The sequence below is a fragment of the Drosophila simulans genome, chromosome 3L (genome assembly GCF_016746395.2).
Source record: "Drosophila simulans strain w501 chromosome 3L, Prin_Dsim_3.1, whole genome shotgun sequence".
NCBI classification, from domain to species: Eukaryota; Metazoa; Arthropoda; class Insecta; order Diptera; family Drosophilidae; genus Drosophila; species Drosophila simulans.
This window is the reverse complement of record NC_052522.2, coordinates 19,694,215-19,706,566: the sequence shown is the minus strand read 5'-3', so window position 1 is coordinate 19,706,566 and position 12,352 is coordinate 19,694,215. Positions and strand designations below refer to the sequence as shown.

At 40.4% G+C, this 12,352-nt stretch overlaps 1 protein-coding gene and 2 long non-coding RNA genes across 3 annotated transcripts; 2 read left to right on the top strand and 1 right to left on the bottom strand.

Moving 5' to 3' along the window:
* Nucleotides 1–4,027: 4,027 nt before the first annotated feature.
* On the top strand, nt 4,028–5,328 carry LOC27208779. The gene is made up of 4 exons (XR_001601042.3): nt 4,028–4,722; nt 4,789–5,018; nt 5,069–5,190; nt 5,257–5,328. It is a non-coding gene; the product is annotated as an uncharacterized LOC27208779 (long non-coding RNA).
* A 397-nt stretch (nt 5,329–5,725) lies between these two features.
* Nucleotides 5,726–6,381, bottom strand: LOC123327192. The gene is made up of 2 exons (XR_006541749.1): nt 6,314–6,381; nt 5,726–6,254 (listed from the first exon to the last, which is right to left on the bottom strand). It is a non-coding gene; the product is annotated as an uncharacterized LOC123327192 (long non-coding RNA).
* A 4,783-nt stretch (nt 6,382–11,164) lies between these two features.
* On the top strand, nt 11,165–12,348 carry LOC6738783. Its single transcript, XM_002085547.4, has 5 exons — nt 11,165–11,339; nt 11,402–11,565; nt 11,792–11,925; nt 11,988–12,058; nt 12,113–12,348. The coding sequence occupies exons 1-5, from the start codon at nt 11,259–11,261 to the stop codon at nt 12,203–12,205; spliced, it is 543 nt and encodes a 180-aa protein (XP_002085583.1). The 5' UTR covers nt 11,165–11,258; the 3' UTR covers nt 12,206–12,348.
* The last annotated feature ends 4 nt before the right edge of the window (nt 12,349–12,352 follow it).

Here is a 12,352-nt window from a genome sequence, read left to right as displayed (position 1 = left end):
CTGAATTAATAGATAAGGACACAAAGGGGCTTCAAGACTTCCCCGTATGCCTTAATAAATAAATTAAATTAAAAAAAAAACTAATTTAGGGTGCGTGCATAAAATTCGACAGCTGCATTTTATGCAATTTGGCCAGAAATTTGGGACGCATATACTAGATAGCTCATAGCTGCGCCAGGGAAATACTGAGTAGAGCAGCGGTCCCAGTAGGCTGCCCTGCGGAACTCCAGCTTTCATGACACAGGGAGTCGAGTAGTAGTTTCTGACCCTGACCATGCATTTCCGATCTTAGAACTCCATAATATGGTGCTGGGGATAACTTTTTAACTTTGCTGAGAAGGCCGTCATGCCAGACCCTATATTGCATGTCAATGAACACAGCATTACAGTATTCCTTATCATCAAAGGCCTGAAGGATATGTTTTGTCAGTCTGTGTACCTGCTCCACAGTGCCGTGTCGCTGACGAAATCCAAACTGATGATCCGGCAGGATACGACGCTCGGTCATAATGTCATCTAATCTGTTGGCAATCAGTCGTTCCCATCGCTTAGATTGCGAAGATAAAAGACTTATGGGTCATACGATTCAGGGCTCTCTTTAGGTTTACCATGCTTATGTATCATTAAGATTGCTGCCATTTTCCACTGTCTCTTGATACTGCTCCGTTGTAGCGAATTGGAAGTGGGTGAACCTTGTCTCCAGATGATTTGCAAAACAATTGGCCATTTGTTCATTTTCATAATTTCATTTTTAGCAAGTTCACCTCCCGGACACCTTATAGGAACCTGTCTAAACGGCTGCCTTTTAATGACTTGGTGCATTTCCATAGCGAGTATCCAGCATCCACTGTTGCTAGTTTCTGCTCAAAAAGTTGCTTCGTAGTTGCTTTGCAGCACGGTTCCATAAAAGTCGGTCCCAGGGGTCTTGAGATCGGATTGCTCGCCTTCGGAGTCTTCTTTTCTGTGTCAGAAGCTCTCCAGCCTCTCTTGTCAAGACTATCCCATAGGTGGTGCCTGTCCGAGGGACGGGAGAAGTAGAGACAGCCGCAGCCCTATGAATGCTTTCTGTTAGGTTGTCAACAGCCATTTCAATTTCCTCACCAGAATTAAGCATGGTGTTCAACGAAATAGGACTCTCCAATTGTTGACTAAAGGCCAGGAGGTCAGTGTGTTTGGTGACTAGCCTGGGACTTGGATTGACATGAGTACTATCTGTCTCAATGCTAATGATAAGAGGCAAATGATCAGAATCCAAGTCCCAGCTTTGTGTTATAGTTGCTAGGTGGTCTGGTATACCACGATACACTGCGTCTATGCCTATAAGTCCATCGGAGAGCCAGTTGCGAGGATCTTAGATAGTTCCCGCCCGCGAGGTGAATTGTAAGTGTCAAGTAAAATGTCTTTCCTCGATTCTAGTACTTGGGGAGCAGTAAGTGGCGCTAAACTGCCGGTCCCCCAGTCCTGTGGCTACTTTTACTGATGACAATTGTATGTGGCGTGTCTCAATGACCCTTTGTGGAAAGTGACGAAGAGTTGTCCTCACGAACACCGCTACTCCGCCAACACTATTATTATTAAGGGATGGCCATATGCTGGATAGTACGCATATCCATATATCTTCACAGTTTCCCCTCTTTTAAGTCTAAGTTCAATCACAAGAAGATTGTGCGCGAACAGCTCAACATCTTTTGCTTTTCTTGAAATGCCGTTAGCATTCCAAATAAGAATCTTTAGTGGATTCATTGGGAGGCTGAGACGTTGTTAAAGAGCTGGGGGTTAAGTTCGCTCCCAGCCCATTCTTCTTACATATTCGCTAGTTTAAAAACCATTTTTTCAAGCTTTTCCAGTCGACTGTGGTCCAGAATTCGATTTTTTTGGCATAAAGTCTAAAAATTGAGATACAGACTTGAAACTTTGTACATTTTGTTGTTAAATCACAAATAGTTTGCGCACAAAATTTGGAGTCTGTGCGACCACGCCCTCTCTTGCCTCCCATATTAACTACTGGTATGACTCAGGAGTCAACGAAATATTATTATTTATTTTTTTTTTTTTTTTTAAAGTCGTGTATATTGTTGTTTTAATAATAATCGCCCTCTTCTTCTTCTAGTTCTACATTATAAATTTCCGAATCTGAACTCGAATGAGAATCAGAATGTGAATCCAATATTTTGTCTCATGGATCAGGTTTAAAATTAGACTGTATTTCCAAAAGACTTATTACTCTCTTTCTTTTAAACTAATTGTTGATAATAGTGGGTCCGAGTAATCAATCGCTCTGTGGAAAATATCACTCATCCTATTGATCCGACTATTTTTCCTTGCATGTGATAGTCGGTCCCTTTTGTAAAGCTTATTCCGGGCTTCACTCGCATTTTCAGTTTCCTTTTTAATCTTTCTCCTGCATTTTGGTAAGATAAGTTTCGGCGTCCCATTTGCTTCGGTGTCTTGGAGTTTTCAAAATCACTAACAATAATTCTTATCTTAGACGCCATCCACTTGGTATGTTTGGAAAAAAAAATCGGTCTAGTTATCTGTTACACTCGGGCAGTTTTTTTTTTTTTTAAATAATTCAAAATGTACTATTTTTTCGTCAATCTCTTCTGTCTTTTTCGATTCCTGATTATTGTTGTTGATTGCGGAATAAACGTAATCTGAAACATAACTTATTTGCCTATTGTTACGCCTCCAAATGTCCAGGAGGTCGCTATGTCTGAACTCCAACTTGCCTATATAAAATCAAATTTTTAAGAAAACGAGCAAAAATGGGCAAAAGATATTACTTTACCGTGAAAGACAATAGTTAAAGGTACAAACTGACGTTTTTAACTTTTGTCAGAAATTGTCAGAAAATTAGTTATACTCCACGAAACACAGGGGACACGTTAGAATTTTCTGTTAAATAACACATAAATTGGATGTCACACAACATAAAAACAGTACAACTATACATATATTACCTACATAAGTTAAGAACATCATACCTTGGCATTTATTTTCCATATTTTACTATAATTTTTGGATGCGTATTAACGATCATACCACATGCAAATGTAAGCAAATAATTTTTCGAAAATTGCATTCTCTCAATCAGCTGTTTAACACTTCACCTTTAAAAGCTCATAAAACGATATAGTGAAGCTTTCGGTCAATTTTGTTTTTGGTTTCTATTTATATGATTAATTTTCTATTAGAAAATAATTGCTAAAGGACGATATATTGACATAAAAATTTAGACTTTATGCCAAAAAAAAACTAATTCTGGACCATACTGCAGTCGTTGATTTAAAACAATAAGAAACTGCTGGTGTTGTTGTTGTTGGATCTGCTGTTGTAAGAATACTTGCACATCAGATGAGTTATTCTGCTGCGTATTCGATCGATGTTGCTGCAATATCTGCTTCGTTTGTGATTTGTTTAGGCGTTGACGCTGGGTTGGTCCATCCTTGGAGGGCGCTCTATTTGGGAATCCTTTTACTACTGTAGCATAGGATACTGCTCTGTTTCCGCCAGTGCCTATAGATGGTTGGCTTTGGGCAAAATTAAGCTGTGGTTGTGTTGGTAGCTGCTGTACTGTTGTTCTTGCAGTAATTGGGCTGCAAGGCAGGAAGTATAATTAAAATATATAATAACAAACAATAAATACATTTACGTGAGAAAGCTGAAACAGGACTTTAAATATAAATATTTAAGCTAACTTTATAATAAAAATGTGAACAAATTCAACACATTTTTCCAAAGTGTGGGCGTGGCAGTCTCTAGAATCTGAATGCTGAATCTTAAGCTTCTATAGTTCCTTAGATCTCGACGTTGATACAGATAGACGGACATGGCCAGATCGACTCGGCTGTTGATCCTGATCAAGAATATATATACTTTATATGGTCGGAAACGCTTCCCTCTGCCTGTTACATACTTTTCGAAGAATCTAGAACACCCTTCTTTTACAACAAAGTAGGCTTTGGTATTTTGATTTAAATTTTTCTTTAACAAAGTAGGCATTGAACGAAATTTCAATCACAAGAGGCACGGACTCGCAAGCAAAACCCTCAGTTCTACTTTCGCTCCCAAGGGGAATACACTGCATTAAAAATTATTAACCAGTTCACCCAACATCAAAAAAGTTTTCAAAACACCTTCGAGAACGGGCTGTATATTACACTCAGCAACTGAAACGAAAATATACTCAGCAAAAGAAGTCCGAATCCATAATAGTGTGATGCCAAGGCGCATAAGTTGTGTGCATATGATGAAAAATACAATTGACATTCATAAACAAGTTTATGATTTATGAAACACATTCAGAGTGCCCTGTATACAATGAGAAGCAATTTAAAAGTGGTTCAAAACTGCGGCACGCCCACACTTTTGAACAATTTTTAAATTTTCCAATTTTTTTCAATAATATCTATCAATATCCCAGATTGATGCTTCTCTCTTTTTTCATATCGATACAGGGTGCTGTATCTGTTTCATAAGTCATAAATTTTTTTTATGAGTGCAAAAATTAGTTTTAATACTGTGTACACCTTACAACGCCGTGGCATCACAATATTATGGATACGTACATATCCTTTGCCGACCCGTCCTTGGAAGGTGTTTAAAAACTATTTTGATATTGGGTACACTGTTATATATTTTTTTTTCTTTGGTGTGTGAAAGTTGAGGGTTTTGTAGTGGCGACTGCAGAGCCGAGAAATAAATTTGTGCAACTGATCTTTGGTGAGTACGGAACAACCTATACGTATTTCAGCCCAAAAGCAGCTAACCCTTTTTCACTAATTTTAGCCGAGCTTAAATGCATTTTATGCATTGTGGCCCGAAATTTGGGACACATATACTAGATAGCTCATAGCTGCGCCAAGGGAAGATCTGGAGGCTCTTGCCGCGAACTATGAGATGTTCGCTGCTGCTAAGCCTGAACCCAATTCGTTCTATCCGTTTCTTTTCTAATTAACATCCGGTGGAGTTAACAAGTATTCTAAAATTTTATACAAGCGGAGCCTAAGCAAATTCAGGTGAGTAGTTAAAAGCTGACTGTACAGTGCGTAACCCTTTTGTTGCCCAGGTCACGGAAAGAAGTACCAGCGAAGGTAGCAAGGTGACCGTCTGGTGTCGGCCAGTACTCAAGTCAAAGAGTTTAGATCTGGGAGACCCCCCAAGTGTTCAGCAAATACACTCATTCAGCGGGTAAATATTATTGGAAAGAGAATTTCAGTTATCTGGTTGCTTACTGTGATATTTTAAAATCGACAGATTGAACCCGAGGAGCACATGACGGGCTAGGAAGGATCATATGAATGTAGTGCAGTTAAATCGACCACCAAACAAAAAACAAATTTCAATAATGTTCCTTGCTACTTGTTTTCTCCAATCGACTTTGACGTACTTGCAAAAGCCTTCTATGATTTTTAAATGTGAAATTTTGCTGAAGCCAAGAATAATGAGAACTGTCATTAAAATTATAAACAAGAAAAATAATATTATAATAAAATATTTAAGTAAATCAAATCTCTTTTCAGGGTAAGAAAGAAAATGTCTCTTGACCACTTTTGTTTAGACCAAGAACCGCAATTAATTTTTAGCCACGTTCGAGGGAGATATACAAGCCAACGTTTTAAACAATTACAAAATTTCTTCTAACTTCATTCCCCAATATCTATCGATATCCCAGAGAAATGATTCATTTTCTCGTTCGCATTCACACTGAGTAACAACGGGTATATGATAGTCGGCATTCTCTCTTGTTTTATAATTAATCTGTAAACAGATATCTCGCAATGGATAATAACAAAAAATGTTCTCCATTGTGTGTCGGCGCAAAATGAGGACCTGCTGCTGGGTCAGTAAACAGAACGTCAAGCATATCAGCGGGAAAATGCAATGGAGCTCCCTTTTGGGGCACATTGGGGCTGTCAGGCAGTCAGTCCATCAAAACAGGTGGTGGCGGCACGGCATTTGCACGAAATTCCGGTTGCACCAAACGGAAATTGCATTTACACGGTTGCCTACCAACGCCATGCCCACAATTCCGAGCCGGACGCGGAATTTGCATTGAATTCGGGGTGGCCTACCATCACAATACACCACCCATCACCCATCGCTGGCCAGAATCTTCAAATATTGAAGGGCACTCTGCCAACACAGCGGGCTCCGAAAGGTGACCGACCAGTGGTGGCTCCAATCCAAACGCAGATGGCCCTAATCACCTGGTCGTAAGGACGTGATATGAAAGCCAAGCCGCAGGTGAGCTGCTATGGAGAATCAAAGGTATATGCAATACCAGTTAGAGAAAATTCAGTTTAATATTTACAAATAAAATATATACATATATGTAAACAATGATAGTGATGGCAGCGCGATAGCACAGGTGACAGCACTGCAGGAAACTATCGATAGGATCAGGAGAGCAGTTGGCTGGAATGATCGAAGAATAAGTTGCAGATCGTGAAGATAGAGGGAAGTCGTCGCCAAGAAGTCAAGTTGAAAAAGTTTTATGGGGGTTTTTTGTACTAAAATGTTCCCCTCATTATAATCAATGATTAATCCCAATTTATCTTCTGTAAAAAACATATTTCTAAGTAGAAAAGGTTGAAAAAGGCCTGTACTCTTAATACTCATATATCATAATCACTCACACTTGTGTAATATTGCAAATTTTTTATAAATAAAGTGTTCCATATATATAAGTTGAAGAAGTTGAAATAGAGAAGTCGAAAAGAACGCGCATAGGTCTAGAGTTGTGGAAAAGCGAATAAGTCGGTCGGTTTTTCAGCAAGGATTAGTCAAGTCGGACAGTTTTTTGAAAGTAGAAGTAGAGTTGCGTGAAGTTCTATCGGTTAAATATTACATTTGTAAATACTCATAAACTTAACTTTGATATAATGAATAAAATACACTAATATTACATACATATATGATATACTTTACGCTCAATTTGATGGGCCTATTACATTTCCTGGACTATACTTTTCACAAGTAAGCTAATACTATTCAGTATTCAATTATACTTATGTAACTCGAAACTCATTTTGTATCTCGTAAGTAATAAGAATAATTGATTTATTGAGTGAGCAATCATAACACATTAAGAATACTTTTATAGGAACTATGTAATTTTTGTACAATACTCTTATACTTATTTCCCTAAGCAATTTTTATCTGTTCAAACGAAATTTCCGCATGATAGCACCTTAATCCTGCTGCAATTGAAAGTTTTGCACTTTAGTGTAACTCCACTCCACTCCAAGCAGAACCAAGAAGACGCCACCCCGATTTGACCACGGGGCGAAGGACTCCAATCGAAAAGGGAAAGCAAACAGAGTCCGGCACATTATCAAACCGAACTGTAAAAGCCTGTAAGTGCCAGAATATCTATTTTCGAACTGAAAACAAACAGAGTGCCCGGCGAGGACAGGACCCAAACGCAGATGCCCCCGAAGATTAATCGGCGGGAACTCAAGTGGGACGGAGGTGAATTCAAATAATTTGCGGCAAACTGAACAAACAGAGCGGACAAAACGCCGGCTAAGATAATGCCCCGGTGGGCGGGTCGTGGTGTCGGAAAACTTTCTACGGCAAAGTTTTGCCCAAAAATGAACCCACAACCCCCAACCAGTGATAGGGAAATCGGGGGGCGGGCAATAAAACAAATCATAGCATACATCAAAGCGCAAACGAAGCGTGTGATGACACCGAGGCGAGGGTTAGGATAGGGGATAGCATTTGGATAGGTCCGGATTGGCTAAGATGGTAAGACAGGAGGACCAACAACAGCTGTGGGCTTGTTTGATGGCCAAAGTTTGGCAACAAGTTCAATTACTTTTCACCTGGCCGAGAAAAGAAGCAAACAGTTCGCAATTTGTTTAAAACCTGACACGTGGTTTCCCTATCATTGGCCAAATCTGAATTCTTGGCCGTACTTGGGACTAAGTTTTATGCCACTTTTAGAGGTCTTAAACGATTTGATCTGGCTTTTTCGGTTTGGAGTAACCACATTGTTTCCCAGTGTAAGTGTAAAGAAATTTACCCAGATAGATATTAGACATGTTTAAACTTCATTTCCATACTGCACATCTGACCTTAATGTTTGCTTAAATTTGGTGAGCAATCCCTTAATAATGGATGCCTAGGTAACCATTGTGCTATTTGCATCCTCGCCAATCTGAATTAATTAAGCATTTTGCAGCTCACTGTTTACAACCCCCCCATCAACTGCTCGACGAGTAATCCGATGCTGTAGTAGTTTACCCCAAGAACTGGGTAAACAGTATTTACCATATCTGCCAATGGTCCGGCAGGTGGAGGACTGCAACCTGGCCACGTGTCCGGAGTCCCTTGGAAAAAATCGATTTGCCAGCGCAGTCGGAAATAAATGCAGTGCGTAGTACCAAAATAATCCAGCCGTGTCAATCGAGAATTAAGCCAGGCTAAGTGAAATGTCGAGCAGAAATGGAACAGATTGCTCGGCGAATCGCTTCTGCAAAATTAAGGCCAACAAATGCGGCGATAACGACATCGCCGAGGACGCGAGTTGGCCAAAAAGGAAATTGAATTGCATTCCAAATGCATTTGTCGCAGTTCAGCTGCAGCTTAAAACCGATACAGCAGCAAGTTTATGAGTTTAGCACGAATTTGTGACATTTTAAAGGGTAGAGGGTAGAATTATATACGAGTTTATGCGGTAAACCAGTTGGCTGGGATCGATATTTTACATTATATTTGTTTGATTTGCAGCGATTTATATAATCAGGGTATATCCCTGGGATAATTTTGAGTTGCGATGAATTGTGGAACTGCAGGGTGTACTACTCTATAATATATAATTTATATCTTTTTATATTTTTATATTCTTTATTGCCTTCGAGGGTCGCTTTTTCTCTTTTTTTCCTGGGCCATTCCGAGTTGATCGTTCACCTCAAATAAAGCTGCATAATCAGGTTCAACTTTATCGCCTCGCCCGACGTTTATGGCCAGATGCAAAGGCTCGCCGAAGGGCCAACAGCTAACCAAGTCAACACCGACAATCTGGGGCAAAAAGTTGCTGGAGTTGTGAGATGCACAACTTACACGGAAAGAAAATTAGATTTCACATGGTCAGTGCATATATTCTAACTAAATTCTTTTTCTAAATTCTAATTTCGGTTTCATGCATGATAACTCCTTTGTCATAAGTAAAAAGGGAACAAATCCTTGGTCGAGTATTCAACTATATATATATCAAGTATATATAACGAGCTAAAATATCTTACAGTGCATTTTGCAGACGCGTCCGCCCAGCAAAAATGCAAAGTGTTGTGCATAAAAGTGTTGTTCTTCCCGCTGTAAGTTTGCGCCGCACTATTTATCCGGCGAAGTGGAGGTGGACGGAGGACCATGTGGCCTCCGGATGCCTTGCGCTTTGCATACTGAAACCGCTGTGGTGCCGCACTTCTGCGGCAGGACGAGGAGCTGGGTTTTTGGGGGCGTGGCTCCGATAATCCGCACTTATTCTATGTAAACTGCGTTTCTTTGTCGATGCAACAATGAGCCGGAGGATCCTGAACCTGAAACTGGCTGGAAGTCGAAGGCCCTAGATAAAACACCAGCTGAATCCAATCAGCCGCGACTGGTGCCACCCCGTGGGCAATCAAGTGGCAAACTGCTTCGCGGGTGCTCATTAAGTCGTTAATGTGGTTGAGGTTTTTCGCCTACAGTTCCGCAGAGCCACGCCCCTCCAGACCAAATGAGCTAGCAGAAATTGAACTTTGCTAAGCCATCAAATTAAATAAATACGGAACTTAGAGTCCGCACAAGTGGAATACTCAATACTCTTAACAAAAAAATAAATATATTTTATTAAAAATTTTATGTGTAATGCATAATTTGTCCTGGCTGGTAAGTATATCATCATAAATCTAAAAACAATTGACTCACTCAGCTAATGAGCTGTCTAGATAGAACCCGACATCCTCGAAGGAAATCCCTTAGATAGCGTATCGCAAAATGACGATGTAAGTTGCCTATTCCCGGTCGGCAAGCCGCAGACATATGCACCTCCTTAGATGTACTGATCGATATCCTTTGGGGCCGTGTGCAGGCGCAGGATAATTGAATTTGAAGTGAAGCTGCTCCTTGTGGCAGTTATGAAATTTCTGGCCCGGCTTCCGCTGCCAGGGAACGGAAACAAAAGCGGGGCAAAACGAAGTTACAAGTTGCCAGCAAGTGTGAGAGTGCGTCTGGCCCAATATATGGGTATGGTGGCGCAAAGGATCAGGATGCGATGACGAGGCCCACATCAGTGCTGCCAGAAGGAGACAGTAAATTCACTTAGGCGGCGGAAACAGAAGAACAAACTGAAAGGAAAACTCAATAAATTAGACCGAATGGGAAAGGAAAACTGGCCATATGAAGTTTTAAATTCTTATCATTCACATAGCATATATCTTTTACATCAGGCCTTTAAGAAACCCCAAGACTACGCATTATATTATTATATTATATTATTTTTTAATTTTTCAGAGTTTTTTTCTGTGGAAAGGATAGCAAAAGCTGTCAGCACTGCCACACATGCCCCCATGTCTTGCAGCCTCGGCAATGAATTTGCGTTTCCGCCTCGCTGCTTTCGCCATCATGGTTAACCGCGTCGTTGATTTAAGGGCGTTCTCCGTTCCTTGCGAGGAGCTGGCGTACTCCGCATCCTTTGTCCTTACGGCGCGAGCGACACAATTAAAAATGTGCGGCCCAATTCATTTGATTGGCACGAAGGAAGCGCCGAGATAAGCATCTTCCGTTGGCTGAAATTGTGGCATCTTCATCAATCAAGAATGTGCTCATTCTCGTGGGCTGGCTGTTGGGGAAAGTGTCATATGGGTTGCTAGAAAATAAATAATGTCTATCAAAAACAGTCAAATTTTAAAATATCTTAACAAATATTGCCGATTTTCAAGAAAAAAAATATTATTACGAAACAACATACAATATTTGAAATCAATTTAATTAAAAAAAAAAGGGACTTAACAATAAATAAAACAAAGATTAAGCTAGTTACGCAAGAAACCTATACATGCAAAGGAATAAACTATTATTCCTTTAACTAAAAACCCATGAATCTGATGTCCGATTAAAATTGTCATGTTTGGCGCCTAATCGATAACAAGCATGTCTACAGCTGTTTTAAACAGTCTGGCAGCGCTGATCTTATCGAATATGTCCAATTCCATCTCTAGAAAAACTTGCATAAAATAAAAATAAAGAACAACTGAACAATTGCATTTAGAATGGACTATGTGCACTCAGTTTGGAGCTACCTGGCCTCGATCTGCAACTGCTGGCAATGCACCGAGGATCCGGGTGCGCAGGTAATCCGCACATTCCCCTTTCCCCGCCAACTGACCGAATACACAATGCGTTCCATCTGCAGCCCAACGAGCCGAACGAGCGGACACACCTTCTCGTGGATCCGGTGAACCACAGTCCTGCCCTTCGCAGGAGCAACTCCGATGGCCTCAGCACCGACTACGCCCACTCCCTTCCCAAGAAGGACGATCAGAACGCCCTCTCCAGACTGGTGCAGAATACTGCGATGTACGTAGTTGATAGTGGATAGGGTCCACATTTGGCACTAGCATATGATTGGAATGCTAGCATATATATCAAGTAGTATATGTAGTTATAGCGATGTCAGGATCTAGTATGTAGTATTGTTATTGCCGAGCATTTATCGGGTATTCATGCAACAAAGCAACATAGCCCTGATTATCGCTTATCTATATTATATTTGTATTTGCTTATACACTCCTTTGCTCTCCAGAAACATGATAAACGTTGGAGCCATGGACTGCCACAGCCTGGAGCACCAGGAGTACGCCGACAGAATAAGATTGTACTCGCAGCGGTTGCATCAGCAGTGGAACAACGGCCAGCACGCCAGTATCGCACCAAAAGGTTTGCAATATGGGTAGATTGAAAGGGTGGTGAATGATGACTAACATTTAAATGAACCACAGGTCTCCTTAAAGACGTTCCAAGCCATCAGTTCTATCTGTCTAAGCCAATCCATCCAGATGACACTGCTCAAGTGAGTTTTCTTTTCCCAAATAGCTTATTGCTTACCTATTTCGTGTGTTTTTAGATTAAACTCTTCACCGAGAAGGCACACATCAGTGTCTCGGCCATACAGATCGACCACAAAGAGGCCGTGGTTGTTCCCTTCCGGATTCCCTGATTATCGTATCTTAAGTGAAATAAAGTGATAAATTTATATGAAATCAAAATCTATATTGGTACTAAGTAGCCCTTGAATAACCAGGTAATCGACTAATTTTCATTAAGTGTACAGAAGCAAATAAATACAAACTATATTCTTAACACG

Excerpts from the sequence above, each read along its gene's own strand:
- LOC6738783 (XM_002085547.4), top strand. The coding sequence starts at position 11,259 with ATGGACTATGTGCACTCAGTTTGGAGCTACCTGGCCTCGATCTGCAAC. Across the intron at positions 11,340-11,401 it reads CCGAGGATCCGGGTGCGCAG|CCCAACGAGCCGAACGAGCG; the intron begins GTAATCCGCACA and ends TTCCATCTGCAG. Across the intron at positions 12,059-12,112 it reads ATCCAGATGACACTGCTCAA|ATTAAACTCTTCACCGAGAA; the intron begins GTGAGTTTTCTT and ends GTGTGTTTTTAG.